Consider the following 27,600-nt stretch of genomic DNA (forward strand, 5'->3'; position numbering starts at 1 on the left):
AATTCTAATGTGTTCGTTATTGACGGTGCAGAAAAATCATCTAACAGCCCGCTCCTTAATCGCGCACCTATAATGAATGTGGATGCCAGTAATACTTGAATAACCGGGCCACTCAAAGATGTCTTTGCTAGCGCATCTGCCATTTCATTCATAAGCAGCCCTTTATGTCCTGGAACCCAAACCAACGTGATCAAATTTATATGCGGTGGGACTAATGATTTGAAAGTACTCAGAACGTGCGATTCCTCATTTGCAGTGAGGGAGGAACAGACAGATCGAGAATCCGTCATAATTACTGCAGAAATGATTGATGCTGTTAATTTACGGAGAGCTAGAATGATCGCTAAAATTCTGCTACAAAGACGGGCACAAAATCTGGAAGGCGAAGAGAAAATTACCAATCTAGAGTGGGAGAAAAAATTTCAATTCCACATTTTTCTTCACTCTGCGAAGCATCAGTCGCTATGACTGTTTTTATTGGCATATGTACCAGGTAATCACTTAATATAGCGTTTAACAAGCGGTACGAAATTATTTTTGCATTTTTTTGAAAAATGACGTCAAACTGTATTTTAATAGAGTTGTTGCTATTACTGACTAAAGGCATGTCCTTAATTTGAACGTTTAAAATGTCAAGAAAGCTCTGTATAATCAGAATTTGGCGGGCGTATGAAATCTCGGCCAATATACTCCAAAAAACAAATCGGGACTGGCAATAAAAACTGTTTCGGAACGTCTTACGGGGGATTCATACAGCGTTAGAAATGTCTGAGCTGCTAACAACTTAAAACGGGTAGCAAGTGAGGGGAGCCTAGCTTCCAGATACAAGACCTTGATTGTTACAAATTTAGGAAGACCTAAACATAATCTCAAGGCTTGTCTCTCGAGGACTAAAGAGGATGAATCTTATAAGCAGGAGCCCCAGCATATAATATGCACCCGAATTCAAGAACAGGGTGAACATACATGCAGTATATTGATAAAAGCGTTTTTCTCCGTATACCTAATCGGTTATTGCTGATCTTCCTCAACAATCCAACCGCCCGAACACCCTTTGCTGACAGTGGAAAACACGTGAGCATGTAACCCGAGTGCCCATGTCTCGCGTGTTTTTAACCGTCCCCGTCTGGCTGGCCACTTAAACAGTCAGGCTGCTGAATACAACAAAACCCGCTGGGGTGTCAACCTAAATCCTATGTTAACACCTCAGCTGACAAAGACTCCAGAGCTACCGTACTTCTGCACAAAAGAAGCAATAAAATGGCGATAAAAATAGGCGTCAGACAAGGAGATACGATATCCCCAATGTTGTTCACTGCGTACTTGAAGGAACTGTTTAAACAGCTAGACTGGGAAGAAACAGGAATCAAGGTTAACGGAGAATGGCTCAACAACCTACGATTTGCAGATGACGCAGTGTTCTTCAGTAGCAGTGGCGTAGCCAGGAATTTTGTTCGGGGGGGGCTCACGTTGCAGCGCGACCTCCTCATTGAATTTTTAGAACGACTAAGTATATGAATAACATTTATTTATTTATTATTATTTATTATTATTTATTTATTTATTTATTTATTTATTATATCCTCAAAGGTCCCATATGGGACTTTACATGAGGGGTGCGCGTCATAAAATGGCGGTATCGATGAAGGTGTATGTTAGGATGTGGTTGAGTCTGCTTCCTGGATGGCATTTTTGAAGCGCGCAAAATCGCGGATGACTGCTGCTTCGTTCGGAAGGTCATTCCAGTCTCGGGTGGTGCGCAAAAAGGGCTGCTGAAATGAGGTGGTGTGGGCACATGGCGGAATCACAGCATTTGGATGACTTGTGCGATGACCTCGATGGACCGGCTGGATGAGGTGGTTGTCACGCGGGGTTGAATAAAAGAATCTGTGAAAAAGGCAGAGACGTGCAATACGACGACGAAGAGCGAGGGTAGAAAGATTTAACTGGGATTTGAGGGCGGAGACGCTCGAGTAGCGGGAATAATCTGAAACAATGAATCTGGTTGCTCGGTTCTGTACTGACTCAAGTATTTCGATATGATTAGTTTGGTGGGGGTCAAAGACAGCAGCGGCATACTCAAGTTCTGGTCTGACAATGGTGTTATAAGCGAGTAGTTTAACGGAAGGTGGTGTCATGGAAATGTTACGGCGTGTGTACCCGAGAGCGCGGTTATCGGAGTGAATTATGTGATTTATATGGTCGCCCCAAGATAGGTTACTCGAAAGATGGACACGCAGGTATTTAATCGAGTCAGTAGCAGCTATATGACAGTTGCTGATTGTGTAAGTAGCCGGCGTGTGGTTTCGGCGACGATGGAAAGAAATTAGTAATGTTTTTTTCGCATTAAGGGACATCAACCAGGTGGTACACCACTGCTGAATGCGTGAGAGGTCATGCTGTATATAGAGGAGACATCAGTGGGGTTATTTATAGGGCGGTAGAGGACACAATCATCAGCAAAAAGACGGATGTTAGATTCAACGGAAAGCGGAATATCGTTAATGTATATTAGGAATAAAAGAGGCCCTAGGACGATACCCTGGGGCACGCTGGACAAGACATGCGAGAGGTCGGAGGAGTGATCATTAACATGCACGAATTGTTTACGGTTTGTTAGGAATGCTTTAATCCAGTTAAAAACATGCCGATGAAGGTTTAGACGCGAGGTTTTTTGAAGGAGACGGGAGTGAGGTACCATATCGAAGGCTTTTTTCAAATCTAAGAACAGTGTGTCAATTGGGATGTTACGGTCCATATGAAGGTGAATGTCGTGCAGGAATAATGTTAGTTGGGTCTCGCATGAGTGATCTTTACGAAAGCCATGTTGGTTTGGGTGAAAGAAGTTTACGGATGATAAAAATGTAGCAACATGAGAAAAGATGACGTGTTCCATGATCTTTGAACAAACACTAGTGAGCGAGATTGGTCGGTAGTAACGTGCAAATGAGCGGTCACCTTTCTTGAAGAACGGAAAGACCTTCCCAACTCTCCAGTCTAATGGGACTTCACCTGTGTCGGGTGACTGCTGAAAAATGATTGACAATATGGAACTACATACATGTTTAGTATTTTTCAGAATTTTGGCGTTTATGCCATCTATACCGCATGACGAAGAGTTCTTTAATTGGTTAATAACTTTTACAATTCCCTCTGAATTGAATGTAATCTTTGGCATTGGCGGAAAAGCAAAATGCGGAAAATCAGGAAGTTCGTTGTTAGGTTCGTTAGTAAAGACTGAACAAAATGCAGAGTTGACGGATGGAACGTCGCAGTCGGCAACGGGGGATCCAGAAGTGTCACAAAGAGAGACTGTGGTTTTGTCGTCCGGTTTCATAATTTTCCAAAAGCGGCGTGGGTATGTACATGTATTACCATGTACATACATTGTCACTGGTATTACCATTAATATGTATTACCAGTGACAATTTGTATTAGATGCTGCAAATCACTTCTTGAATGCTGCCCTCTGTTAAGAACGAGTAAGAAATGTGTTTTTTCGTAAAAATATTATGTTGGCATGCCCGCAAAATCTTTCCAGGAATAACTGTCTTCAATCTTTTCAATATTTGTGTTTGTGTGTGTGTGTAACAGGTACGGCAAATATCACGTAAACTTCGGAACTGCATCAGCTTTGAACTGAAGAGGTGCCCGATAACAAAAAAATGAAGTCCACGAAATAACCAGGATTTTAATGCAGATTGTTTACGCAAAATGTTAATCTTTTTGCACAAATGATGCGGCCAGGGAAAAGCAAGAATGGGAAAGTACACCTCGAATACGGGCAAAATATAAGTCACCGGAAACAGTGCGCAGTATGCTTACGCAAAACTTCACAAATGTACATTTAAATATACAATCAATAAACGGAACTAAGCAATGATCACTATACATAATGGCCAACTGATATGTCATTGGGCCAAGCTGCTGTCTCGGACGCACCATGTAAACAGAACTATAAAGGAAGAGCGCAGAAATAACGAAAGAAACTACTTCAAAACTGTTTTAAAAGTGCGAACCACTATTGTGCACTCAATTTAAAGGAAGGTTGCCGCTTCTAGTTCAAAAAGCAATGAAGAACAAAAACGACAAATGAAAGTAACAAACAATGCTGTTAGTACGGCTTCTCAATAGTTGAATTTGTTTGGTAACGCCGCGTATGCCGACCTCTCAGTGAACAAGGTGAAGCTGTCGATTGGCTGGTAATGTCCACCTGATGCCCGTATTCTTATGTTTATATTAGGTCACAGTGTTAACTGCTGAAAGGTACAAAATCCTCACGGCTTTAAAAGGTGGTGAACAATAATATTGCGTCAGAATTACGGGCTGATTGACCTGAACTCTGCAACAGTAGTGTCTTTTCCTTTCGTTTGCGCTGATTTTTGTCCTGCTCGGTATCAAAGGACAACGTTGACCCGGCGAGGAAGCTTAGCGAAGCGGTCAATGACTTCCGACACGCTGATGTCGACATTTCTGTGGGCGTACAGAAGTGCCTGGCCAACCATGCGTTCCTCAGACATCGTGGAGCGTAAGTAGTTCTTAAGTAACCTCATGCTTGAAAACGTTCCCTCTGCGCTGGCAGTGGTCACTGGAAGGGTGACTAGAATCCGGAGTAGCTTGTACACATTCGCACAGAACCTGCTGTCGCAATGAGAGAGGGCATCGGTTCCTGTACCGGGGCTCTGGTTTGCTGCTTTGTTCGCCCACTTTGTCCACCATAGTCGCAGTTCTCCAAAACCAGCCCTCGTTTCGACGTCATGCGCAAAAACGGTCAGGAGATTTTCTGCTCCTTTCTCCCGATCATCTTGCATTGGTGGTATTGCGGATGATACAATTAATGAAAAGTCCTTTAGAAGTGTCCTGTGCTGTTCGAACCGTTGGTTTAACTGGGCTAGTACGTGGTTCATGAACGGAATGAACAGGGTTCTGCGAAAATATTCTTCCGCACTTTCGAATGCATTGCTCCCAAGGTTTTGCTTCCGGACACCGGCTCGACGGCTGGTGATCTCCACATTCAGTTTTTCTGCCAATGCCTGCATTTGTGCAAATATTTTTGAGAAAGAAACATTCGTGTTCTTGCGGTCACTTTCAATTGTCTGCTGTATCACTTCTATGTCGTCAATGGCAGCGCTCATGTCGATACTCCTCGTCTGCAGCTTATCTGACAGGCAAAGTCAGTGCTAAGACGTGTTCCGTCACATGCAGGCTTACAAGGAACGCTGGTGAAAAGAGTGCCAACATTAGACTGTTTGCCTGCACTGGACTTTCGCCATTTCCGTTAAACTTAGTCTCCTCTAGTGCTGCGATCAACGGCTGAAAGAGGCTCACAAATGAAAGCACTGCATCGTGCTTCTCGGCCCAGCGCGTTTCGCATAGTCCCAAAAGGCGCTGCCTTGTAGGCTCAGGACAGCTCAAACTTATCACTTTTCGCAAAACGTGTGAGCGGCTAGAAGATTTACGGAAAAAGGCTGACGTCGCCTTCAGAGTCCCAAAACAGTTTCGAATGTCTGTGATGGAGCATGCTGCACACACAACTAGATAAAGGGAGTGACACGCGCAGTGAATACATAGAGTGCGGCTGGATATTTCTCACGGACAGCAGCTTGAACACCATTCGTTTTGTCGGCCATCGAACTTGCACCACCGTAGCCTTGACCACGGAGATGCTGCATGTTAATTCCCATTTCTATAAGGAGCCTTATGATGGTGTCGGCCAGGGCCCGGCCATTTGGTCGTGAATTGGCACAAAGCCTAAGAACACTTCTTCGATTCCGTTCGCATCCTTATTAAGGTACCTTGCACAAACAGTAAGCTGCTCGATACCCGCAACATCCGTCGTTTCATCAGCAAGTACGGAGAAGCAGCCTGCAGCGTTTACTTTTGCGACTAGGCTTTCCTTGATGATTGCAGCAGAGATTTCTATAATGTGGTTTTGTACATATAAACTAAAATATGAGGCCTTATTTGGGCAACTTTCCAAATGCTTTTTTTTTATCTGTGTCGCCACAATCCGCGCGCATGCGAAGCAGCTCTTTGAAGTTGCCTGTATTTGTAGAGGAGGCTATGCTTGAATCCATGGGACCACTGTCTCTATGTCCACGGAGAGCCACACCTTGCCACCCGCAAAAGAGAACTGTCTCAACAATAGGCTGTAACTTCCTTCGGATCTCTCTTATTTGAATTTGCCTGCCATGGTCCAGCTGATCAACAACACTGGGCACACATCCTGAGAAGGTTTGAAGAAAACTATCGGCTACCAGATGAGCGTCAGTGTGATATTTAGTGACTTCATGTGCACCGAAGACTTCGAGGGCGTGCTTCCACTTTTGAAATGGATTGGATACGAGGGCCTTAGTGCGCGCATGTTGGCCCTTGCCAATCTCACTTCTGCTAAAAAGGAAACACACTCGGCAAAACGCACCCTCTTGAAGCGCTGAGAAGCTAAGCCATCGGTACCTGTCCAGCCAAGCCACGTAAACATTCGTTTCTGCTTAAAATCGTTCATAGACTTAAACATATAGCCTTGCCAATCTCACTTCTGCTAAAAAGGAAACACACTCGGCAAAACGCACCCTCTTGAAGCGCTGAGAAGCTAAGCCATCGGTACCTGTCCAGCCAAGCCACGTAAACATTCGTTTCTGCTTAAAATCGTTCATAGACTTAAACATATAGCATGGCGGAGGAATCTAAGGAGAAGCTAGCAGTTGATGTTTTGTGTCATCATCCACTTTTGAGCCATTTGTGTAGAGCCCGATATCAAACTTGCTTCTGCTAACATTTTGAGGGTCATAAAAAGATAAATAATTAAATAAATGATAATCAGGCTGAAGCCCAATAAATCCCACCACCCGGGTGACGCCGCTGGTTGGTGGTGTATGAGAGCACGAAAAATTTCGGGGGGGGCTGAAGCCCCATAAGCCCCCCCCCTGGCTACGCCCCTGTTCAGTAGCGATAGTTGCGCTGCTCTTAAATATTATGATAGTAACGAATCGCAAAAAAAAAAACAATTGAGGAATTAAGCCGAGACAGTACTAAAGTATAGCCTAAAATCAATATGATGAAGACAAAGATAATGCTGAACAGCCTGGCGAAACAGAGAGAGCTTAAGATTGGAATACACTGCAGTGTATACAAGAATATGTATACCTATGACAACTACTAGCAGGACAGCCTAATTACGAAAAAGAAATTCACCTGATAATAAGAACAGGCTAGAACGCGTTCGGTAGGCACTCCCTAACAATGTCAAGAAATCTGCTACTGTCAATAAAGAGAGAAGTATACAACCACTGTATACTGCCAGTTCTAATATACGGGGCTGAAACATGGGGGATAACAAAATGACTGGAGAAAAAGTTGAGGAACACGCAAAAATGACATTAAGAGATCGGAGGACGGCAGAATTGGCCAGGGAACAAGCAGGGGCAGCAGCCCTAGCTGACATCGAGCGAAAGAAATGGGCCTGGGCTGGCCACGCAATGCGCAGAGCAGGCAACTAGTGGACAGTAAGAGCAACGGAACGTTTACCAAGGGATGGGAAACGCAGTAGAGGAAGACCGAGAGTTAGATGGAGTGACGAAGTTCGCAGGGATAAAATGTAATCGGCTTACACGGGATAGAATAAAATGGAGATGAATGGGAGAGGTCCTCGTGCTGCATTTGACTAAAACAGGCTGAGAATGATGAGTTTGCCTTTACCATTCATTTGTTTTTCTTGTCCCGTTTGCGTATGCGCAGCCGTTGTATGCGATGAGGGTGAGAAAGGAAAGGTGAAAGTGTGAGCTTTCGAACCGTAACAAGAAACATGCTTGGCGGCGGGATGGAAAAATGAGAGACGCCTCCATGAGCTTCGGTTTTTGTGCGATATTGAGCACATCTCTAATCGTCCGCGCTGCCAAAATCACTTTTTAGGGAACATTGTATTTTCGGCTAAATCGCTTTGATACATCGTAAAGGCAAATATCACACTGTGGCATTCAGATGTCGAGAAAGGCGGCTTCCTATCTTTTTTTTTGTGCTTTTTTCGCGATCCCGCGTGCGTGCGCCCTGCTTTCCATGGAGAAAATCATCCAACACTACGTTAACAAAGCTGACCTTCACTCTTCCTGTTGCTGGAGAATTGGAGCCATTTCGGCATGAATTTAAGAGAGATAAACAATGGTAGCATTCCTGCATCATCAGCACTAGCTGGCATTGCATTAAGCTGCTGTCAAGAGTAAAAAAGGAAGTTCTTGATTGGGCCGACATACACTCTAAGCTGATGACGATAGACTTGGACATACCAGAAAATATAATAAATGTATCTTCATCCGGCCTTGGGCTTTCAGCGAAAAATGAACAAGAAGTTGTCGCAGCTTGCAGTTGTAAATTTCAAGAAAGGCTACATAGCTGTTGCCAAAGCTTGTGCACAGCAAGTGCTGGAGAGATTGCCACTTGAGTACGGATTCACTGTGGGTGCAAGCTGTTTTGTACTCTGTATGCGTGTTGTCTTTGTCCCCGGCAACTTACGCTGGTACTACTGAGCACCAGTGGCTTGCAAATAGAGTCAGCTCATTAAGGTGAAGGTGTGCTCAGAAAGCACTGCACGGGCACAACGGAGGTTTGATACGCTGCGGACAGGATGCACTCAGGATCACAAACATATGCAATTCTCTGTGAGATTTGTCTCCTACTTAACTCAGGGCAATACTGCAGCAAACAGAGAGGCTCTTCTGTCAACAACGAGTGTCTTTTTCAGAATATGCAGAAAAAATCGCTAATAGCAGACAGAGTGGTGCACGATGCTGTATTGCGGCATGTGGCGTTTCGAAATTACGGGTTACAAACAGGATGGTGAAGAAAGTCCGACTCCGCACTGTCTGCAGCATCTACATAGAGCAGCTGGAAGCAAAGAAAACAGAGAGCGACAGGAAATAACGAAATTGGAGAAAAAGAGGTGAACAGCAAAGATGATTAACGAACTGCAAGAAAAAACAAAAGTAAAAGGGCGTTCATTGAAGCACAATGTAAAGCTTCTACCTTTCAGGCACAAATAAACACTCTCAAAGCATAATACCAGTACATTTGAAGAGTACGGGCAATTGCAATAAATATTTGCTGTGTTTTCTGCTCTTTTTTTTAAAATCTGATTCAAGGCCAGTTTCTACAAAATGGCATGCGCTGCATCAGTCGGGCAATTTTAGCTAAAATGGTAGGTGAAAACCTGCAAAAGTCAGGGAACTTGATTTATGCAATTTGCTTAATAAAGAAACTGCAATTCATGACAGTGGCTGAGCCAAGGTGTGAAATAGAATTCCTTGATCGACAAAAAGGAATTGATCAGTAAAAAAGGGCGTCAGCATGGAAACAGCTAAAGCGAAACTGTTTAGGAACGACCAAAATCGCTCTAAAGTAATTCGCAATTTCAACGACATAGTGAAGGCGGCAAAGGACTTGTACTCTGCATGTACAGCTTGCAGTTAAGTCATCCATTCCCGAGCTAAAGCACAGTCATGAGGGACACTGAATGTGCCTTCCGTATGCAAGTGTTTCGACGAGGCCATACACGATATGCAGAAGACGGCATGCATAGCAGCCGGTTCGGTCAGAGATGGAATGGTTTTTGTATGGAGGAAACTTGCGGCACTTTGCACTCAGCGCGTAAAAACATCAAAAGTGAGCTGCACAAATGCCAACATTGAAATAATACGCAAGAATTGCCCCTTTCATCCGGTCACTTCGTCTTTTCTTTCGCTTTGCCCAGTTACTTCTAAGTCATCTCTTTGTTGTGTCTTTAATTAATCTAAGTCGGGTCTTTAGCTTCATTTAACACAGCGCAAAAAACACGGACACAGAAAAGGAGCACACTACGTACCAACTCGTCGAGCAAGACACCTTTCTGAGGTCTTCAGCTCCAGTCGACGGCTCTGGTAGGCGTGGGTTACCCTAGCCTCTTTCTGCAAATTCTTTTTTTTCTGTCATCCCTAGTCTACCCTCCGCAATTTGAGCGCAGCAGCTCCCCTCTCAATCCACTGTTTGAATCGACCGCCTTACGTAAGCAGTGCTGGACTGTGATTCAGAAAAATATCACGAGATAGCCCTACCTGAAGTGCACATAAGCACCGGTCATTTCACGAAAATGAAGGTCGCTCTTCAGCTTTTCCGTGAAGCCCTTCACTGCTGCCGTCGTCTCAAGAGCTATCCTGGACGTTTCATTGAATTCGCCAGATAAATAACGAAAACCTTGATCTGACAACTTGTGTTTCAAGTTTTCGCAATGCATTCAACACTTAGCCCTTCACCTGCAGCTGAGATCCACATTTCACTCGATACACTCAGCAGCTGAAATCAGCGACACAATATTGCATCACAACTGTCGAGAATAGCGTGCGTGACGCAAGAAGTCACTGTGTGCCAAAGGAATGTGTTTACCTTGTTGTGTAATTAAGCAGACGATTTTTGTTGTCGGAACACCACGCGTGCAGTGCGATCGTCGCGAGACCATTTCAAGTGCGGGTGAGCGGCAAGGTCACCTAGATTCGCCCATATCGAGAGACATTTTGTTTCGGAGGAGCGATCGTTGAACCGAAAGAAAGGGCGCCACGGCCGCGCCGTGCGCAAACCCTGAGTCAGACGAGGGAGGGAAACTTGAGCTCGCCTCCTCCGCGAGTGATGTCAGAGGCGGCGGGAGGAGGCCCGCTGGGCCCCTATATGTCGCTGGCCGTGCGGCGGAGTGCCGTGTGCAAAGTGTTAGAAAAATGGAAGGCCCGCCAGCCGCCGCAGCACACGCTCACCGGGTTCTGCTGCGAACTGCCTAAGTGCGCCAACTCCTCCTAGACCGCCCAAGCCGCACGCTCTAAATCTCCGAGGTAAGCCACCGACGGATTACCCTCTGTGCTGTGCTGGATTTGAGCGCCACGCAAGATTGGATTAGCGGGAAACACGTATCGTTTCGTCGGCGGTCACGGTAAGCATAAAATGCGGCCACGAAGCTATGTGACGTCAGGTGAAGAGTAACCACGAACGAAGGTGCCGCACGAGCATTAAGGTTTATGATGCGTTTACTTCGCTGAGGCACTCTAGCGGTTTCCGCGAAAGGTTGCTTTAACTTCACTTGTATCAGACAGTATGAAGCGAAGCTTATACGTAGTCCATACATGAGTAATATCATTGTCCTGGATTCATTATCCATTGTGGGAATTAGTTTCACGGCCCATTGTGCGAATTAGTGCAGATTATCTCTTACAGAAATGTATTAGGTGCGCGGTCGGCGCAAATGTGTAAAACGATATAGCACACACTGCCCGGCCTTGTGCGAGAAGTCAGAAATAGTGTGGGCACTGAGTCACCGCGTCTCGAAGCTGGCCCCCATCCAGGGCAACTGGAAACGCGACAGAAATAGCGCAGTGTGGCGGTGAGGTATTTTTTGCTGAAGGCTTTCCAAGCATGTTCAAACAACGTGTGCAACACACCAACAACTGATTCAGCATTTATTGATTAGGAGCTAGGTGCTGGGAAATGTTTGAGATTTCGCTTTCATTAGAGATCAGGCTCTTTCTACTGCTAGCAACAAACGCGTGCGTTGAAAGCCTCCGTTCACTTTCATCAGTGTATCAGGTCCCAACGCCGTGGTATAACTAGGCTCGCATTTTTCAAAATTGTTGGCGCAGATGCCTTTCAAGCCCGTTGAGCATGCCAAGTGCCCCAAGTGCGGCAAGTCCGTCTATGCCGCCGAAGAGATGCTGGCTGCTGGCAACAAGTGGCACAAGACCTGCTTCGTTTGTGGTGAGCAACTTTTCAATCTACTTGTTCGCAAGAAACAGCAGTGAGTGACAACATCGTGTGCGCCGCAGGTCTTTGCCACAAGCGGTTGGACAGCACCAACGCTAGCGAGCACGGAGGAGAGCTGTTCTGCAAGCAGTGCTACGGCCGCAAGTTCGGACCCAAGGGCTACGGCTTCGGCGGTGGTGCCGGCTGCCTCTCGATGGACAAGGGCGAGCACCTGGGAAACACCGAGTGCGCCATGAGGTATTGCTACTCGACTGCATTGCTGCCCGCGCCAACCACTAAACTTGCTTTTGTCTGTTTGCAGCAACAAGCCACATGACCCCACCTATGGCTAATTGTATACGACCGAGCGACGGAACCCAGTGATGCACTTGTGTAGTTTTTTTTTCTTTTACTCCATCGTCACACATCTAACAACTCTCGTCGCAGTGCACAATGTGAACCGACAGCACTTCGTAAACTCCAAAGCATTTAGCAGCAACTAAAGCGGCAGAAGAAAAAGGAAGAGAGTTTGTTCTACAACTAAACTTAGAAACAGAGTGGTTCGCGCAACAATCATGCATCAAGCAGTTTGTTAGATGAGTGGTCTGCACGATTGGACATTAAAAGTGAGAGTCTTGTGCACCCTACTGCATTCGTCGGATAAAAATATAAACTGATTTCGCTTCACTGTGCTCATTCCATAATGGAAACAAGCGGTGCTTTTTTGTACATGTCACTTTAAGTTTCGTGCTTCTCGTAAAGCGAGGATCTAGTCTCAAAGCAGCTTTGTTTACGCTGTCCAGTTAGGAACGGAAGGCGACGTGCAGGATTTCCCTACAAAAGTGCTAACAAAAATGGCGCCTTCAGGAGTGAGACGCGTTGTTACGTTTGGTCCTGTCATCGTATCAAATGTTGCTATATCAGAGTTGCAATTTCACTTGAAATAAAGATTTGTACGACGTATCAAATCTGCTTCTCTCGGTTCTTCCTTCTGGATGCCAAATGCTTGTTCACAGTGTGCTGTGCGCACGCAGAAATTGTAACAAGCATTGATATCGTGCGCACTCTCGCTGTCAGCGGATGCCACCATGAGAATGCTGAACCCATTGCTGTCCTAGCAGGTTGCCACTCACGCAGAAGGTGCGACAATATAAGCGCTGGTACACTTCGGCATGTGTGGGTAAAATGATTGAGCTTTCGTTTTTTGAGACTGAAACAAACAGTTGTAAGCAAGCAGCGCCACGGTACGCCCTTTAGCGAAACGGACTGTTGGACTAGTCGGCTATCCATGAACACTCAAAGAGTATTGCGCAAATATTTGACATTTTATGGTGTCGCTGATAGTGAAAGTCGCGAACTGCCCACTGCCTCTGAGAAAAAAAGTACAAGGAGTCGTATCCGGTTTGTGACTATCGTCAATGAAGATTGAGCGGGCACACAGGCTAGGGCGGTACCAAAACAATAAACCTCGGCCGCTTATTGCGGTGTTTTCAACGTATAAAGACAAACAGGTGTCTTTAGCCAACGCTAAAAAGGTAAAAGGCTCCAATATTAGTATATCAGAAGATTTATGAGTGGCAGTGCGCAGGAATAGAAAGTTTCTTTGGGAATTCGGCGAAAGGAACGCTTCTGACGGTGCTCGCGTAAATATGAAATACGATAAGCAGTTTTTAAATGGACAAATACATATGTATACAATGAAAGTATCGTACAGGTTGTGCAAACTACAGGACGCATGCGCAGATCCATAGTAGATGTAACTTTTCTCGTTGTCAATTGCCGTCGCATCAAAAAGAAAGTGGAAGGTTTCCATAACCTAGTACGCATAATAAAACCAAGCGTTGTGACGGAATCATGGCTGGATGATGACGAAACCAGCATCGAGGTTTTTCCACGCTCTTACACCTGCTTTAGAAATGATAGAACTCGTCGGGGTGTTCATACTTGTAGACACTTCACTTTCTTGTTCCGTACTTGAAATTGGTGGCGGCACCTGCGAGCATGCGTGGTGCAAGATCACATTACCAAACGGAAAACATTATCAGTGTGCTCATTTTATAGGCCTCCTACAAGTTCTGCCACTGCCATGATCAATTTTTCAAAGACACTAGAGACCGTGAATGCGGTCTCTAGTGTCTTCCGCCTAGTTTCCGCCTATCTAGTGATAGGCGGAAACTTTAATATCCCAGAGCTTTCTTGGAATGAGCTATCTTCTAATGCGAAGGCTACATCTGCAGTAGCGAAGGAAATGATGAACATGGTGAACAATTTTTCCTTAACTCAGATGGAAACACAGGGCACGAGACAAGATAATATCTTAGACTTATTTTTAACTAATCAGCCAGGTTGGGTAAAGACGGTTTTGGTGGTACCTGGTATTAGCGACCATAAAGCTGCGTTGTGTGAAATGAAGCTAACCCACGAAAAGGCGCAAACATCGGCATCAAGAAAAATGTATAATTACAATCAGGGAAACGTAAATCAGATATGCCTTGCATTACAGGAATTCTTTCCAGAATTCGAACAACTTTCCGGAGCAAGCAGTATTCAAGAGCTATGGCTTCTTTTTAGAGCAAAAATGCTTGACCTACAAGAAAAGCACGTGCCCTCGGGGGTGCAGACCCCACGTCGTGCTAAATCTAAGCCATGGTTCAATGGTGAGCTGCGACGCGTTACTGGTAAATGTAACAGGACATATAAAAATTTAAAAGAAACCGCACCTCCGAGACTTGCAAGCAACTTGAAACCATCACAAAATTTCTGCAGACAAAAATCTGTCTGACGAAAAAAGAAGTTTTCGACGATTTGCCTTCTCGATTCAAAACAACGGAAAAGGTTATTGTGGAATCTTGTCAAATGTAATGAAAAAGACAGAGTGTGTATTCCCTCACTTCAGCATAACGCAAAAGAAATAGAAAATAGCTTAGACAAGGCCAGCTGCTTCAATATATTCTTTGCCTCCATCTTGTCATCGTGTTCGTCGAACAGGGTTCTGCCTTCGCCTCCTGACGGAAGCGTGGCAAACATGGATGACATAGTTATCGATGAAAAGGGAATTCAGTCTCTTCTCGAACGCTTAGATCCCAGAAAAGCCGGAGGGTAGGATGGGTCGACAGGCGGCTTTCTCAAATTGTGTGCACCGTTCACCCCACCCTCCCTCAAGGTGTTACACTCTAAATCATTGAGCACGGGAAGCTCGTCGCACGACTGGAAGGTGGCACGCGTTGCGCCTTTGTATAAATCAGGTCCTCGTGAACTGGTCAACAACTATACTCTATCTGGTTTATACTCTGTCTGGTTCTCCGTTGCAGACTGTTTCCGAACATAAGTACTTCGGGATATTTCTCGCACCATCCACGTGTTGCCACAGGCACGTAGATTTTATTACAGGAAATTCATGCAAGGTGTTGGGATTCTTATGGCGTAACACGAAGCTGTTTCCTCAGGAGGGCCGCGATCTTCTCTACGAGAGCTACGTGAGACCAATTTTAGAGTACGGATGCACTGTATGGGACCCTCGCGCGAGTACCGATCGCGACAACGATACGCGAAACAGCGCGAAACACGGGACAGTGAATCAGACGGACCAAGCGCTGTCTTACAACAGGGATGTAAGTCAGCGCTTGGTCCGTCTCATTCACTGTCCTGTGTTTCGCGCTGTTTCTCGTATCGTTGCATATGTACCAACCGGGCCAAATACGCACATTAGTGTAGATCGCGAAAAACTTGGGAGAGTTCAGAACACAGCAGAAAGGTACGTTATCGGTAGCTATGAAAGAAACCTTAGAATTACTGCTATAAAAGAAACATTAAAATGGGAGCCTTTAGAAAAAAAGGCAAACTTTACGCTTGAAGCTTTTCCACAATATACCGGGAGTTCAAAGTTAAGCTTTATGGTTCCGTCAAAATTAAGCACTGGGAAGCACGTGAAAACCACATTTGCAGATAAGTTATGTATTCAGGGGGACACTAAGTGAGACAACAGTTATCGCTGTCAGCCGCCCAATTTACTAAGATTGAATAATGAACTTTTTAATGAGTGCAGCAAGCGGGTATGTTTGTATTGAAACGTTGGAGGCAGGCGCGTTTCTACACAGTTCCACTTGGAAGAATTGTTCTAGCATGTCTGCGCTCCGAGATATCCCGCTGCAAAGTCTAATTGCGGTTTGCATGATTACGCATGCAAGATAGTGAGCACTGGCGCAAAGATCCTCCCTAATGTGACGAGCAGTCATTGCTTGCTATCGCCAACCGGTAGCAAAAGGGTAACCGTTATCATCGTCGCCTATGCCTTCGACCCGTTGTCAGATTAAACACCGCACGCAACTGCCGCGGCACATCGGGGAGGAGCTTTGCGCCAGTGCTCAGTGTCTTGCATGCGTAATCATGCAAACCGCAATTAATCTTTGCAGCGGGATATCTCGGCGCACCGACATGCTAGAACAATTCTTTCAAGTGGAACTGTGTAGAAACGCGCCTGCCTCCAACTTTTCAATACAAACATGCCCACTTGCTGCACTCAATAAAAAGTTAATTATTCATTCTTAGTTAATTGGGCGGCTGACAGAGATAATTATTTTGTCACTTTGTGTCCCCTTGGATACATAACTTACCTGCAAATATGTTTCTCACGTGCTTCCCAGTGCTTAATTTTAACACAACCATAAAGCTTATATTTTATGGCCACATTGGAATAGACCGCAATCAGTACATTTTTCAGCCGCATTATATATCCAGACGAACAGACCATGAACTCAAAGTTGGGGAATCTAGTTGCAGAACTAACCTTTTTAAAAGAACTTTTTTTCCCAGAACAGTTTCAGATTGGATTCGACTGCCTGCTGCCACAGTTAGCATATTAGATAACGAAGCTTTTGCTGTTTGACATCTCGTGCTGCCTTCGGCTGTAGTTGATTTTTACACTAAGTTCATTTCTTATTACATAGTTCTTCTTTGTTGTATATTTGTACAGTGTTATCTTTTTTTTCTCTCCGTCTAAGAAAGTTTATTTTATGTTCGTGACTTACACTGATATGCTAGTGTTGCTCAAAATTGTGTTTTTTTTTTTTTGTCCTAGCCTACCGATTTTTGTGTAAGGTATGGCGTATTTTTCATCGATCTTGTTGTAATTGATTCTTTATTGTGGAGGACTACCATTGGGTGTTCAAACTGCTCGGCATACCCCCCCCCCCCCCCCCCACACACACACACAGACACACACACTGTAATGCCTGAATGGTGCTGTGGGTACGAGCGTAAACAAAAATAGTAAATAAGAAACGACCAGCACGGAAAAGAGAGGGTGTAGGACAACGGACTGGCGTTCACTACCTTTTTTATGTGTTCGTCGTCTTAGCGCTTTACGCTTTTAGTGTTCACTGTATATCGGTACTGACTGTTGAAAGGTGAAAGTGCGTATGTGGAAAATTACTGACAAAAACACTCCAGCGCCCCAAGCGTGCTCGGGGACAAGTTTTGTCAGTTTTGTCAGTTTTGCCAGTTTTGGGACCAGTTTTGTCAAAGAACCCAACGTGCCACAATGTTTGACAAAATCCAGTAGACTTTGCGATGCGGGAACAATTGCTGCAAGTTTCTGTTAATTACGTCGTTAATCGGGCTCCTAAAACGACCTTTTTCTGGTGTTGTACGTCAGAACATGTTAACATGTGGTGGGATTGGGGCTACATATTATGTGCCTCAGTGAACGTACTGCTCGCTTGTTCTCACGAGGCCGTGTCCTCGGATAACTAAACAGGCCTCTATGCATTATACCTGGCGAAATGCGGTGTGGTTACGTACGCAAGCGCTCGTTATAAGTCCGTTTTACGAGCCCGCTTCGCTGGGCCACCATTACCGTACTTAGCGGGAATACTAAGAGAATAATGTCATGCCTTTGCTAAATCTCTCTCAAGAAGCCCTCAAAGCCGTTATATGATCACTGTTTCCCAGAGCCCACGTCACGCTACATTTGGTAGACATCCCAAGTGTTGTCCAAATTTCACGTTAGATTAAATACAGTTTGCAATGCGAATGCCATTTATTCAGCCAGCACAACGGGCTATGGACGAACTGACGATCCTGCTTTCCAGCTGCCCCCCTCACTCGCCACGACCACAAGTGCGAGCGATGCCAGCACAGCGCACCCCGGATAAACACACATAACAAACATAAATTTTTCACATTGATCGAACGATGAGCAGCAAAGCTCTAGCGGCCATGCCGCATGTCTCATTAACGCCTTCAAGAATGTCCCGCGTGCAAACCAACGCTTTTCCACAGCATTGCTGGTTTCCTCAAGAATTTCCTCTGTGCGAGCGAGCGCGTGGAGACGCTTTCACAATGACGACGGAGTGTTGCCGTTATCTATTTTATTTCTTTATAAATACTGCAATCCTTGGTTGGGATTTTGCTATGGCGCACAAAGGGGCAACACACGATTTGCTTCAACGAACTTTGTGGAACAAATGGCAAGCGCCCTCTGCTCTCATGTTTTAAGAAACTGAAAACAGAAAGTACTACCAAGAAGACGCAGTTATACATCTGTACGCATGCTTATACATACGCATACACATATACGAGGTGCCCCAGCTAACTTTAGCCAGAGGTTAAAAATATATCGACGCCCCTCTATGACGACGGGACAAAACGCACGTTGCTGAATATTGCGTGGAGTGTGTCACACTATCTCATCTGTTCTCCTTAACTGCTTACTTAGGCAAGGTAACCCATTTCTAAAGCAACGAAGCTGGGCAACGAGTCCCAGGTGGAAACTTGTACATTGCTTTACAAAACGTCCGATTAGGCAGTTTCTAACTTTCTGTGCATCGGTGTTTTATTGTGCTCAATCAAGATGCCCACAAAAAAAAATAAACACAAACAATTATCGCGTGACATGCCTGCTTGCGCGCCTAGGATAACTGGATTTCTCCAGCGATTGCAGTGCTCCCTAACGTACCACTTACAGAATATATGCTTCCCTCGCGGCAGTTTGTTACAGCGATAAGCAGACGCAACGGTTATCGCTTGTGCTGCCGCTAGTAACAGGTGCAGCATAGCACAGCCGCCACCTGTCGCCTTTTAAGCGGGAGCACACCCGGCCAATCGCTATGGTCATTTGCACGCGGTACGTCAGGAAGCACAGCAGTCACGGAAGGCACGTCACGGGGTATATTTGCGTATTGCGCGGTCATCTGCAGCAAGCAGAAAAACACTAATACTTAATAAATAGAAAGTTAGAAACTGTCTAATCGAACGTTTTCCAAACCGATCTACTGCATTCAAATAGAAATTTCTTGCCCAGCTTTCGCTGCTTTTGAAGTTGCTTAATTAATCTTGCCGAAGTAGGCAGTTGAGCAGAACACAAAAACTAATCTGGCTTACTACATTACATACAGTGGCCAGCAACATGCATTTGGTCGCCTCGTCAGTGCATCGCAATATTTTTAAGCTCTGGCTAAGGTTAGCTAAATCCTACACGCACATGCATACATAAGCGCACGATATATACATAGTCTTGTAAAAGAACTAAACACTATACGTAGAGAGAAGGATAAAACACAAAACAAACAAACAAACACACATACACACACACACAACGCGCGCGCACGCACGCGCGCAATGGGTTATCACACAATGGAGGCACAACAGTGAAATAAAATGTTTATTTTCGAACAGTTCCGGGGGGGGGGGATGTCCTCAGTTTATCAGGGAGTCAGTGTAACTCATGCTCTGACGAAGGGGGCCATCCTAGCCCTCCCTCCCCTCCCCGAAACTGTTGCAAAATAAATTTTTATTTTACTGTTGAAGACAGCACTTCCGTTTTCTTCAACAGTGAAAGAATGGTTTGTAGAGTAGTTTGCCAACGTTCCTGTATTTTGACAAACCGCTATAGCACATTATTTCACGCGTGTTGGAATAAGTGATGGCTACCTACTCACATAGAGTGGCTTTCTCATTGTGTTTAACACTAAGGAAGTACTCACACGATTTTGATGCGTCGCAAAGGGGTCATTTTACGTTTCCTTGGTATGCAGTGTTTACGCTCACTACACAGAGGAGTGCGACAACACGTATAAAATATTTTACTTTAATTTTAAAGTTTTCGTCGCTGAGCATCTGCAAGCCAGCCCCAGCGCAGTGGACGAGTCAACACAGTTTCACTGAGTTTGCGAATCCTGCGTCCTGCATGTTACAAATAAAAGAGAACGAAGGGGCGAGGCTCACGAGCAACTTACCACGAGCATTAAAAAAAGACCGAATTACTGAAGCAAGCCCATTTGCGGTCGTCGGAGTTGACTTCTGCGGACCACTTTATTGTCATGCAGCAAAGCAGACTTGCTCTAAAGCCTACATAGCCATCTTCTCATGCGCTTTAAATCGCGCTATACACCTAGAACTCACAACGGACACGACTGCCATCAGCTTTGTCGCAGCATTTCGGCGTTTTATCTCCCATCGTGGAATACCGTCCACCATATACTCGGACAACGCACTCGCATTTCATCACTGCGCAAGAGAGCTCGGAAATCACGCAACTTACAGTCTGGAAGACTTCTACAGTGACCATCGCATCGAGCGGAAGTTCAGTGTCGAGCGAGCCCCTTGGTGGGGCGGATGCTGGGAGCGACTCGTATGCATCACCAAGAACACGTTGAAACGAGCGCTGGGTCGCAGCCATCTGTCCTTCGAAGACATTTCGACGGTTCTCTGCGAGGTGGAAGCGAACATCAACAGCCGCCCGCTGACTTATCTATCTGCTGATCCCGACGACCCAAGCCCACTAACACCTTCGCACTTCCTGCTCGGCAAACCTGCAACATGCTTGCCGCAAGATTTCGACACCGCAATCCCTCAGTCAACGGGCGTCAATCTGCGACGTCGAGTTTTACATCGACAAGCGCTGACAGATCATACGTGGAAGCGCTGGCGCAAAGAGTACCTGTTGCTTCTGCGATCGGCCCACGAAGCGGCATCCAAGACACCACCACGGCTTCAGGTCGGCGACGTCGTCCTGGTGCACGACGACTAACCACCAATAATGTGGAAAATGGCTCGAGCGACCAAACTGCTTCCGGGTCGCGACAACATCGCACGAGCGTGCTGCCTGAGGTTGGCGTCGGGATCCATAATTAGACGTCCCGTCCAGAAAGTTTACCTCCTCGAAGCAGGCAGCACGGCATAAGTTTGTTGGCCGCGGGAGTGTGTTACAAATAAAAGAGGACGAAGGGGCGAGGCTCACGAGCAACTGCCACGGGCGCTGGCACGCTCAGTTGGTTCTAATCCTTCGACACAGCCAGACGGCCGGGTTCTGTTTCTCTCTTCGTCTATTCGTTACACTGCACGCAGCCTTAATCGCACAATTGACTGTCGGGGTCGCTGGACGACAATTCACTCATCGCTGCTTACACACACCACGAGAAGACGACATATCTGCCGCTAGTACGTCGCGAGTTGCTCTCTCCCTGTGGTGGTGGTAGAAAAAGTCACAGTTTCGCCGCAAGGGCGAAGCAATGAATGCGATAGCAAGGAACTAATGCTATACGAAGTGAGGCTCGCCAATGGATACTCTCAGTTTGAACAGCGCTTCTGTTGCAAAGGCGGCCGAAGCAGCGAAGGAAACTAGCGTGCTTCAACTGTCGAGCTGTGACACTTGATAGTTCGCGCTCATCTTCTGTTTGTTCGTTTAGCGGCGTCCCTGAGCTCGAGTGACATTCGTACGCGCCGTAACATGAGCGCGGACATCACGGTGAAAGCGTGAAACATTCCTCTACCCCGCGCCACGAGAAAACTGCGCGAGCAGACAGCGGAAGGGCAAGCTTCTCCCATGCGCAAATATAAGAAGAAGCGAGCGAGCTCGCCGACGACTTTTAAATGCGCCCGTCTAAAGCCCCTTGATCTAGGAAAGTAACGACACTCTCCTCCGCGCGCGAGTTTCCTCCTCGATTCTCCTCGCACGCCGCCGGCGCGCGCTGCGCACGGCACCATTTTTCGCCGGCGCTCCCGCGGGCGCGCCGTAGAAATCAACGGAGGCGCGTGATGTCGGGCCACTTTCCCGCCCCGGTGCTGTAGAAAACTTTGAAAAATGGTGATAACAAGATCGAGAACACTCAAATGAACGTTCAATAAAATATTAGTTTCTTTCGAAAGCCGTGTAAATGGGGCATGCTAATTTAAAAAGAGCATTATGCAGCGTTCCATCATGCAGACGTTTTTTTCTGCCACATGATAACATGCTTTACACTTACATCTGAAATAATTTAGCTTGCGTCATGTCCGCCTGTGTCTGGATTTTTTGTCTCTTTCTTGTGCGCGCATGTGCAACTCAGGTACTTACAGCGTCGCATCTTGAAATGACATCGTGGATAATACATTGTCCATCCATGTGTTATCTGACGTGAAAGTAGACTTGCGCGGTGGTCTCCAAACTGAAGAAGACGCTTGCGCACTGTCAGTACGATCAAGCGGCGCCAACAGCAACTCATCTACCGCAATAACAGAAGCGTCGGAGAAAGATTTTTCAGAATAGTATTTTGGCGTTCCTGTCGAAGAAACTAGCACTCGGTTTACCTGTGAGCGGAGACATTCCGCACGAATGTCAAAACACATCGATGCGATGATTTTAGCTCGTGTTACATGAACAGAAAGAAGCTCTCCGAAAAACAGAAGAAGGGTAATTTTAAAACATTTGCTATCAGAGCGAGAATTTGAGGCCTCTGCCTCGAAGCAGATATCGACAGCAAGCGAGCGTGATCGGTAGAACACCCCCTGCACGTCGTCTCCGCGAGAAAACCAAATTATGATCGTCTCCCAGCTATGCGTGCGTGTCATCCAAATTCAGAAGCAAACTGACGAACTGAAAAAAAAAAAAAAACAATGTTAGCTAGCTGGCGCTGCTCATGCACAGTACCGTGAGCCTACATTCTCTCATTTCATTCTTTCATTCATTTCATTTTTCAGGGCCTGCATTCGTTGCATTTGTGTGGCTGAAGCGCATATCAAAGTAAGCTGGAAGAATAACGTCTTTACAAGCCGCTGTTCGAATTTTCAGTAAAACAGACAACGTATCCTGCAAGAACGTTACAGCGCGGAAAAAGAAGCGAACGGGCGAGTAGAGGCCACACGGATAAGCGCTGAATTGTACCTGAGGTTTATTTGGGAAAACACGCATATTAGTAGAGTCACAAATGCAAATCTGAGCAAAATAGGAAAGCAGAAACACGGCACGGAAAAAAAACTGATCACTAAAGTGAGCCGTCATGTAGAAGACAACAAAGCAATACCGGTGTAACAGGGGCCCTTTTGATCGCGATCAGAGCCGTTCCAGATCAGGTGCTGCTACGCTATCACTTATAATCGCGATCAGGCCCGATCGGGATCAAGATCAACGTGATCTGCTAGTTAGGTTCTTCTCGTTTGTTCTGCTCGCCTCGCTGGTTGCGCGACATTTGCTGCTGCCGCCAAGGAAGCCGAAGGCGAGAACTTTCATCTGCTGGCACCTTGAGGAAACGACCGCTCGGACATCATCTGGATAGAGACGTTTATTCGTTTCTCTTCTCTCCTTCCTGTCCCTGTACCCCTGCTTTTATTCCCTGTCTCCCCATTCAAACACCCTTACAGTCCAATCGGAAAGCAGGAGTAACTCTCTCCTTGTCTCCCGGTCGGCCGCCGCTGAACGCACCAGGCCCGGATTCCTTCTTGCCACCTCCTCGCAGGAATACCGCCTCTCGCCCGCTCGTCAGTCCGCCGCCGCCGCTCATCTTCATTTCACCCCGGTTTCCAGAATGTTCGGCCTCATACGTTGACGGGTCGTCAATACAATAGGCCCGTGCATCATTGCCGCTGCCTTTGGCTGTCACAGCGAAGGCGCAAGTGTGCCTTCCGTCCCTGTAGCCCGGCTCGGCCACGGTCTCCTGTAATACCCCTGTCACACGGGCACCCGTGAACTCCGTTTAACTCCCTCGTCTTTTCCCCGAGGGAGATGGGGTTCATGTCACACGGTCACCATTTCGCTGAGGAAGTTAAATGGAGCTTTTGGCGGAGGGAGTTCGGTAATGACCATTTCGGCTCGATGGAGTACTCTCGTTCCCAGCCAGCTACTGCTACGCTGAAAACCGCACTAGCAAAATCGTCCTAATGAGCTCAATTATAATTTTAAAAAACTATGCTCTTTTTTGCGTAGCATTTCACGCCCCGTAGTGTAAGTTTTAGTTGTATTTTTTCGGACATCAGCTCTTGTACTCTCCACACCAACGCCTCGCCAAGCCGCCGCTGTGAAGCGTCGCGCCATATTTGTTTCTGCACGTGTGAGGCGCACGCACAAGCACTGTGACAGCAATGGTGATTCCGAGCACTTCATCAACACACAAAAGCACGTTTTTGTTGCTTTAAAGGCGACTGCACAGGCAAAAAATTGGACGTTTCGACGAGCGCCGCAGCGCTGTTTCTGCCCCATGCGGCAACCGTCGAAAGCTTGCACCGAGCCGTGTAGCACGGCCACAACTCCATTCTGGTTAAGCTCCATTAAGGAGTTCAATGCGCAATGGAGATAAACGGAGTTCGGTGGTGGCCGTGTGACAGGGGTATAAGGCACCATAATTGAACCCCTCGGGAGACGTGAGTCCTTGCATCCTTTGTGACCAGCGGACAGTATTCGTTCCACCAACCGGAACTACCGCTTCCGTGTTGGCGCGGGTACGCCGGCCGCGGGGCGGGTAACAATATGAAGGTATGCGGCGAACGTACGAAGTTCGTCCCCAACACTGCTCATCGATATCTGACTCCCAGATTGCAATTTGACTGACGTTTGCGCTAAACTCGATCCGGATTAGTTTGGACCGAATAGCAGCGATGATTGTTGATCACGATCAAGAAATCCGACCCGGACTGATTCTGATCGCGATCAAAACTACCCGTGTGAGACCGGTATAAGAGGTAATCTAGTTTTTCATTAGTGAACGGAAGACATGATAATGCAGGCATGACCAAGACGAGCCATTTCGGTCGCGGCCTGCTAGATAACGGCTTACTTGCGCTATCAGAGTGTTATTTGTTGTGCGTTGTGCTTGTGTGTTTCTTTTGTTCTTGCGACTGATCGCATTTGTGTCACAATTTTTATGCGTAAATTCTCCCCCCCCCCCCCCAAAAAAAACCCTCATTTGGGAACGAGCGCCAGTAAGTGTCATCTCTATTCATCCATTCGTTTGTTTTTTTACACCAAACATTCACAATAAACGGAATCTAACAATCACGACAAGCGCGATCGAGAAGCTGTATCATCGCGCGTAATCGTTCGCAGCGGAAAGCAGATCCTATAGCTGTGCACTTTAGACTGAATGAGAGTTGCCGCCGTGAGAGGTGATGGACTCTCAGCTGAATATTCAGCATATTGAGGACAACCCCATTTTTAAGCAACGCGCAAATAGCCTACGAAAAAAAGACGTTGATGAGCAGGCCGGAACGGTATTTAAAATGTAGCATTCGGCGATGCTTTGATACGAGCAATAGGACAGGCGCCTTACCTCGCAAAGAACGCTGTTCTTTGTCGGAACAAAGTTTCTTTGGCCGATGTTTTGCAGCCACTGCTTCTTGCGCCAGCCATCACGCTTACCATGGGGAATCGTAAAAAGTGCATAACCGTTTGCATTCTCATTGTGGCAGTTATAGGCGCAACACAACGGCATAGCGCCCACACAAAGCACAGAAAACAAAGCGCGCGCAACGTTTGCTACGCGGAGCCCCGGCGTAAAATGGCGCGAGCGAAAAAGAAAAATACCAGCAAAACGCAAGATCCACGCGTCTCCAAGGGCAACGGCGAAGGAGACCAATCGTCGGCGCGGAAAAGCGGCGGAGAACGGGAGGACGCGTAAGGGGCGAGGAGGGAGAGAGGAGGACGCGCGCGCGGCGGCGAGTACACTGAATGGCGGTACTTTCCCAAGATCAAGGGGCTTTACGCCCGTCGGGCTCCTAGCGCCACCTCGCTGGTAATGAAGATCGCCTTCTGTCTCTGAGTCCGTCCAGCGCTAAATGGTGTGTATATAACGCTCGCCGTTAGCTACGTGGAGGATCTGCGTTTCGTGGCGTAGTGGATAGCGCCGCTCGCTGCGGAGCAAGAGGTCCCTGGTTCGATTCCGCGCTTCGGAAGCATTTTTCTGAGTTATTTTTCTTTGGGGCCTTTATATATATATATATACATACTTATACATATACGGTGCATGACGGCGGCGACGGTGACGGCGACGGCAAAATCCAGCCGAGACTGTCCATATAATTGCTATCGCAATAAAAGATTTTAGGGGCGAAGCTCCTTATAGCGGCACCCGTTCGTCCCTCGTAGCGTAGTATGTAACCAGTCTTACGCTTTGACCTGCAAGGTGGTGCCGGTGGGAGATTTTTCCTGTGCGTTGTTGAACAATAAAAAATTCGCAGCGTTAGCTAAAAGCCGACTTCTTCTGTCTCTCATTCCCATTAGCAGCCATTCTTTACCTCCAAGGTAGTGCCTGGTGAGATTTCTCCTGTGCGTGATTAAAAAATAAAAATTTTGTTCAAAACGCCGTTGATTGATGAAATAAACCAACAAAAGACGCCAGATGTTTTGTAAAAGCAAAACGAAAGATCGCCAGATGTTTCTAAAGCAAAACGAAAAGACGCCAGCTGCTTAACGAAAGACGCCAGATGTTTTCTAAGCAATGGTTTTCTAAACAATGAAAATTCACAGCGTACATGTAAAATTAAAGTGCGCTGCAAGTCGTCATAACTCATCGAACCTTTAGTATAAACGCGCCCGATCTCACGTCGGTGATGATGTACTGGGCAGAATTCACGGAAGATTCACGGTTTACCGATGAACCTCCGCAGCTTCGCCCACTCATCATCATTCACTCCGTGGATATGCTGTGATTTTTTTTTTATTTCAGAAAATTAACCAAAGAGTTGCTGTGTAATACACTGCATGCTTGAGTGGCCAGACCCTATACCGGGACGCCAATGGAGCTGGACGCTGCCCGAGCGCGCGTCACCAAGGAGCGTTGAGCATCCAAGGTAGAGCAGCCGAGCAGGTACTCCTCCCAAGCCTCTCTAGTTGGATGGGGAAGGGGGATGAGAAGGGAAGTGGGTTAGTGGGGCACGAAGCTACGACGTGATAGACGTCGGCGAGGACCTGACAGGCCGAGCAGGTGCCATTGATTTCCGGCAAAAAGTGCCTGGCGACCGCTGGACTGAGATAGGTGTTCGTCTGAAGGCGGCGTAGTAGTCGTTCGTCCGCTTTTTCAGACCACGTTCTAAGCATGGTAATAGGCCAGAATTTCGCTGAAGCGCGTCAAATTCGTATTGCCAGATTCCGTCTCGGGACATGGAGGGGCAACGGCCCGGGTGAGAGAAGCGCGGGCAGCGGCATTCGCCGCCTCGTTGCCGGGTAGGCCCGAGTGGCCTGGGGTCCATACTATGCGAATGGGGTGAGGGTTAAAGCGCCAAGAGGCTGCCCGAAGCAGGCAAGCCGCCAGCGGGGCGATAGAACCCTGAAGGTACTGAGAACAGGACGAGCGCGAGTCCGTCAGGATGGTGCGTGAGGTGGAATGCGAGGCGGCCAAAGCAATGGCAACCTCCTCAGCTTGCGTTACTGTGTCAGCTCTAAAGGAGAGGCCATCGACGTGTTTCCCCTCTGTGATCACGGCGGCCGTAAAAGGACCCGAGGAGGAGGGGCCCGAGACGTCCACGTAACAAACGCCAGGACGGTCGGAGTGTCGCGCCTGAAGGGCCGCGGAGCGTGCTAGTCTACGGCCGGGATGTAGCTCAGGGTTCATGTTGCGGGGTAGTGCTTCCACCCATAGTTTCTGACGCCAGAGTTCCGGTATCGGT

At 46.8% G+C, this 27,600-nt stretch overlaps 1 protein-coding gene across 2 annotated transcripts; it reads left to right on the plus strand.

Annotated features, from left to right (window-relative positions):
• Positions 1–10,637: 10,637 nt before the first annotated feature.
• LOC119384098 (muscle LIM protein 1) lies at positions 10,638–12,716 on the plus strand. 2 transcript variants are annotated; one of them, XM_037652391.1, is made up of 4 exons: positions 10,638–10,847; positions 11,649–11,763; positions 11,832–12,006; positions 12,071–12,716. In XM_037652391.1, exons 2-4 carry the CDS (start codon positions 11,649–11,651, stop codon positions 12,099–12,101), a joined length of 321 nt encoding a protein of 106 aa, XP_037508319.1. In that variant the 5' UTR covers positions 10,638–10,847; the 3' UTR covers positions 12,102–12,716. The 2 variants fall into 2 exon arrangements, with proteins under 2 accessions (XP_037508319.1, XP_037508320.1); XM_037652392.2 differs by lacking the exon at positions 10,638–10,847 and adding an exon at positions 10,921–10,945.
• Positions 12,717–27,600: the final 14,884 nt, after the last annotated feature.

Source organism: Rhipicephalus sanguineus, chromosome 2 (genome assembly GCF_013339695.2).
Source record: "Rhipicephalus sanguineus isolate Rsan-2018 chromosome 2, BIME_Rsan_1.4, whole genome shotgun sequence".
Taxonomy (NCBI): domain Eukaryota; kingdom Metazoa; phylum Arthropoda; class Arachnida; order Ixodida; family Ixodidae; genus Rhipicephalus; species Rhipicephalus sanguineus.

What these genes read in the sequence shown, in the direction of transcription:
- LOC119384098 (XM_037652391.1), top strand. Translation starts at nt 11,649, where the DNA reads ATGCCTTTCAAGCCCGTTGAGCATGCCAAGTGCCCCAAGTGCGGCAAG. An exon ending in CAAGACCTGCTTCGTTTGTG is followed by an intron (nt 11,764 to 11,831) that starts GTGAGCAACTTT and finishes TGTGCGCCGCAG; the next exon opens with GTCTTTGCCACAAGCGGTTG. An exon ending in AACACCGAGTGCGCCATGAG is followed by an intron (nt 12,007 to 12,070) that starts GTATTGCTACTC and finishes GTCTGTTTGCAG; the next exon opens with CAACAAGCCACATGACCCCA.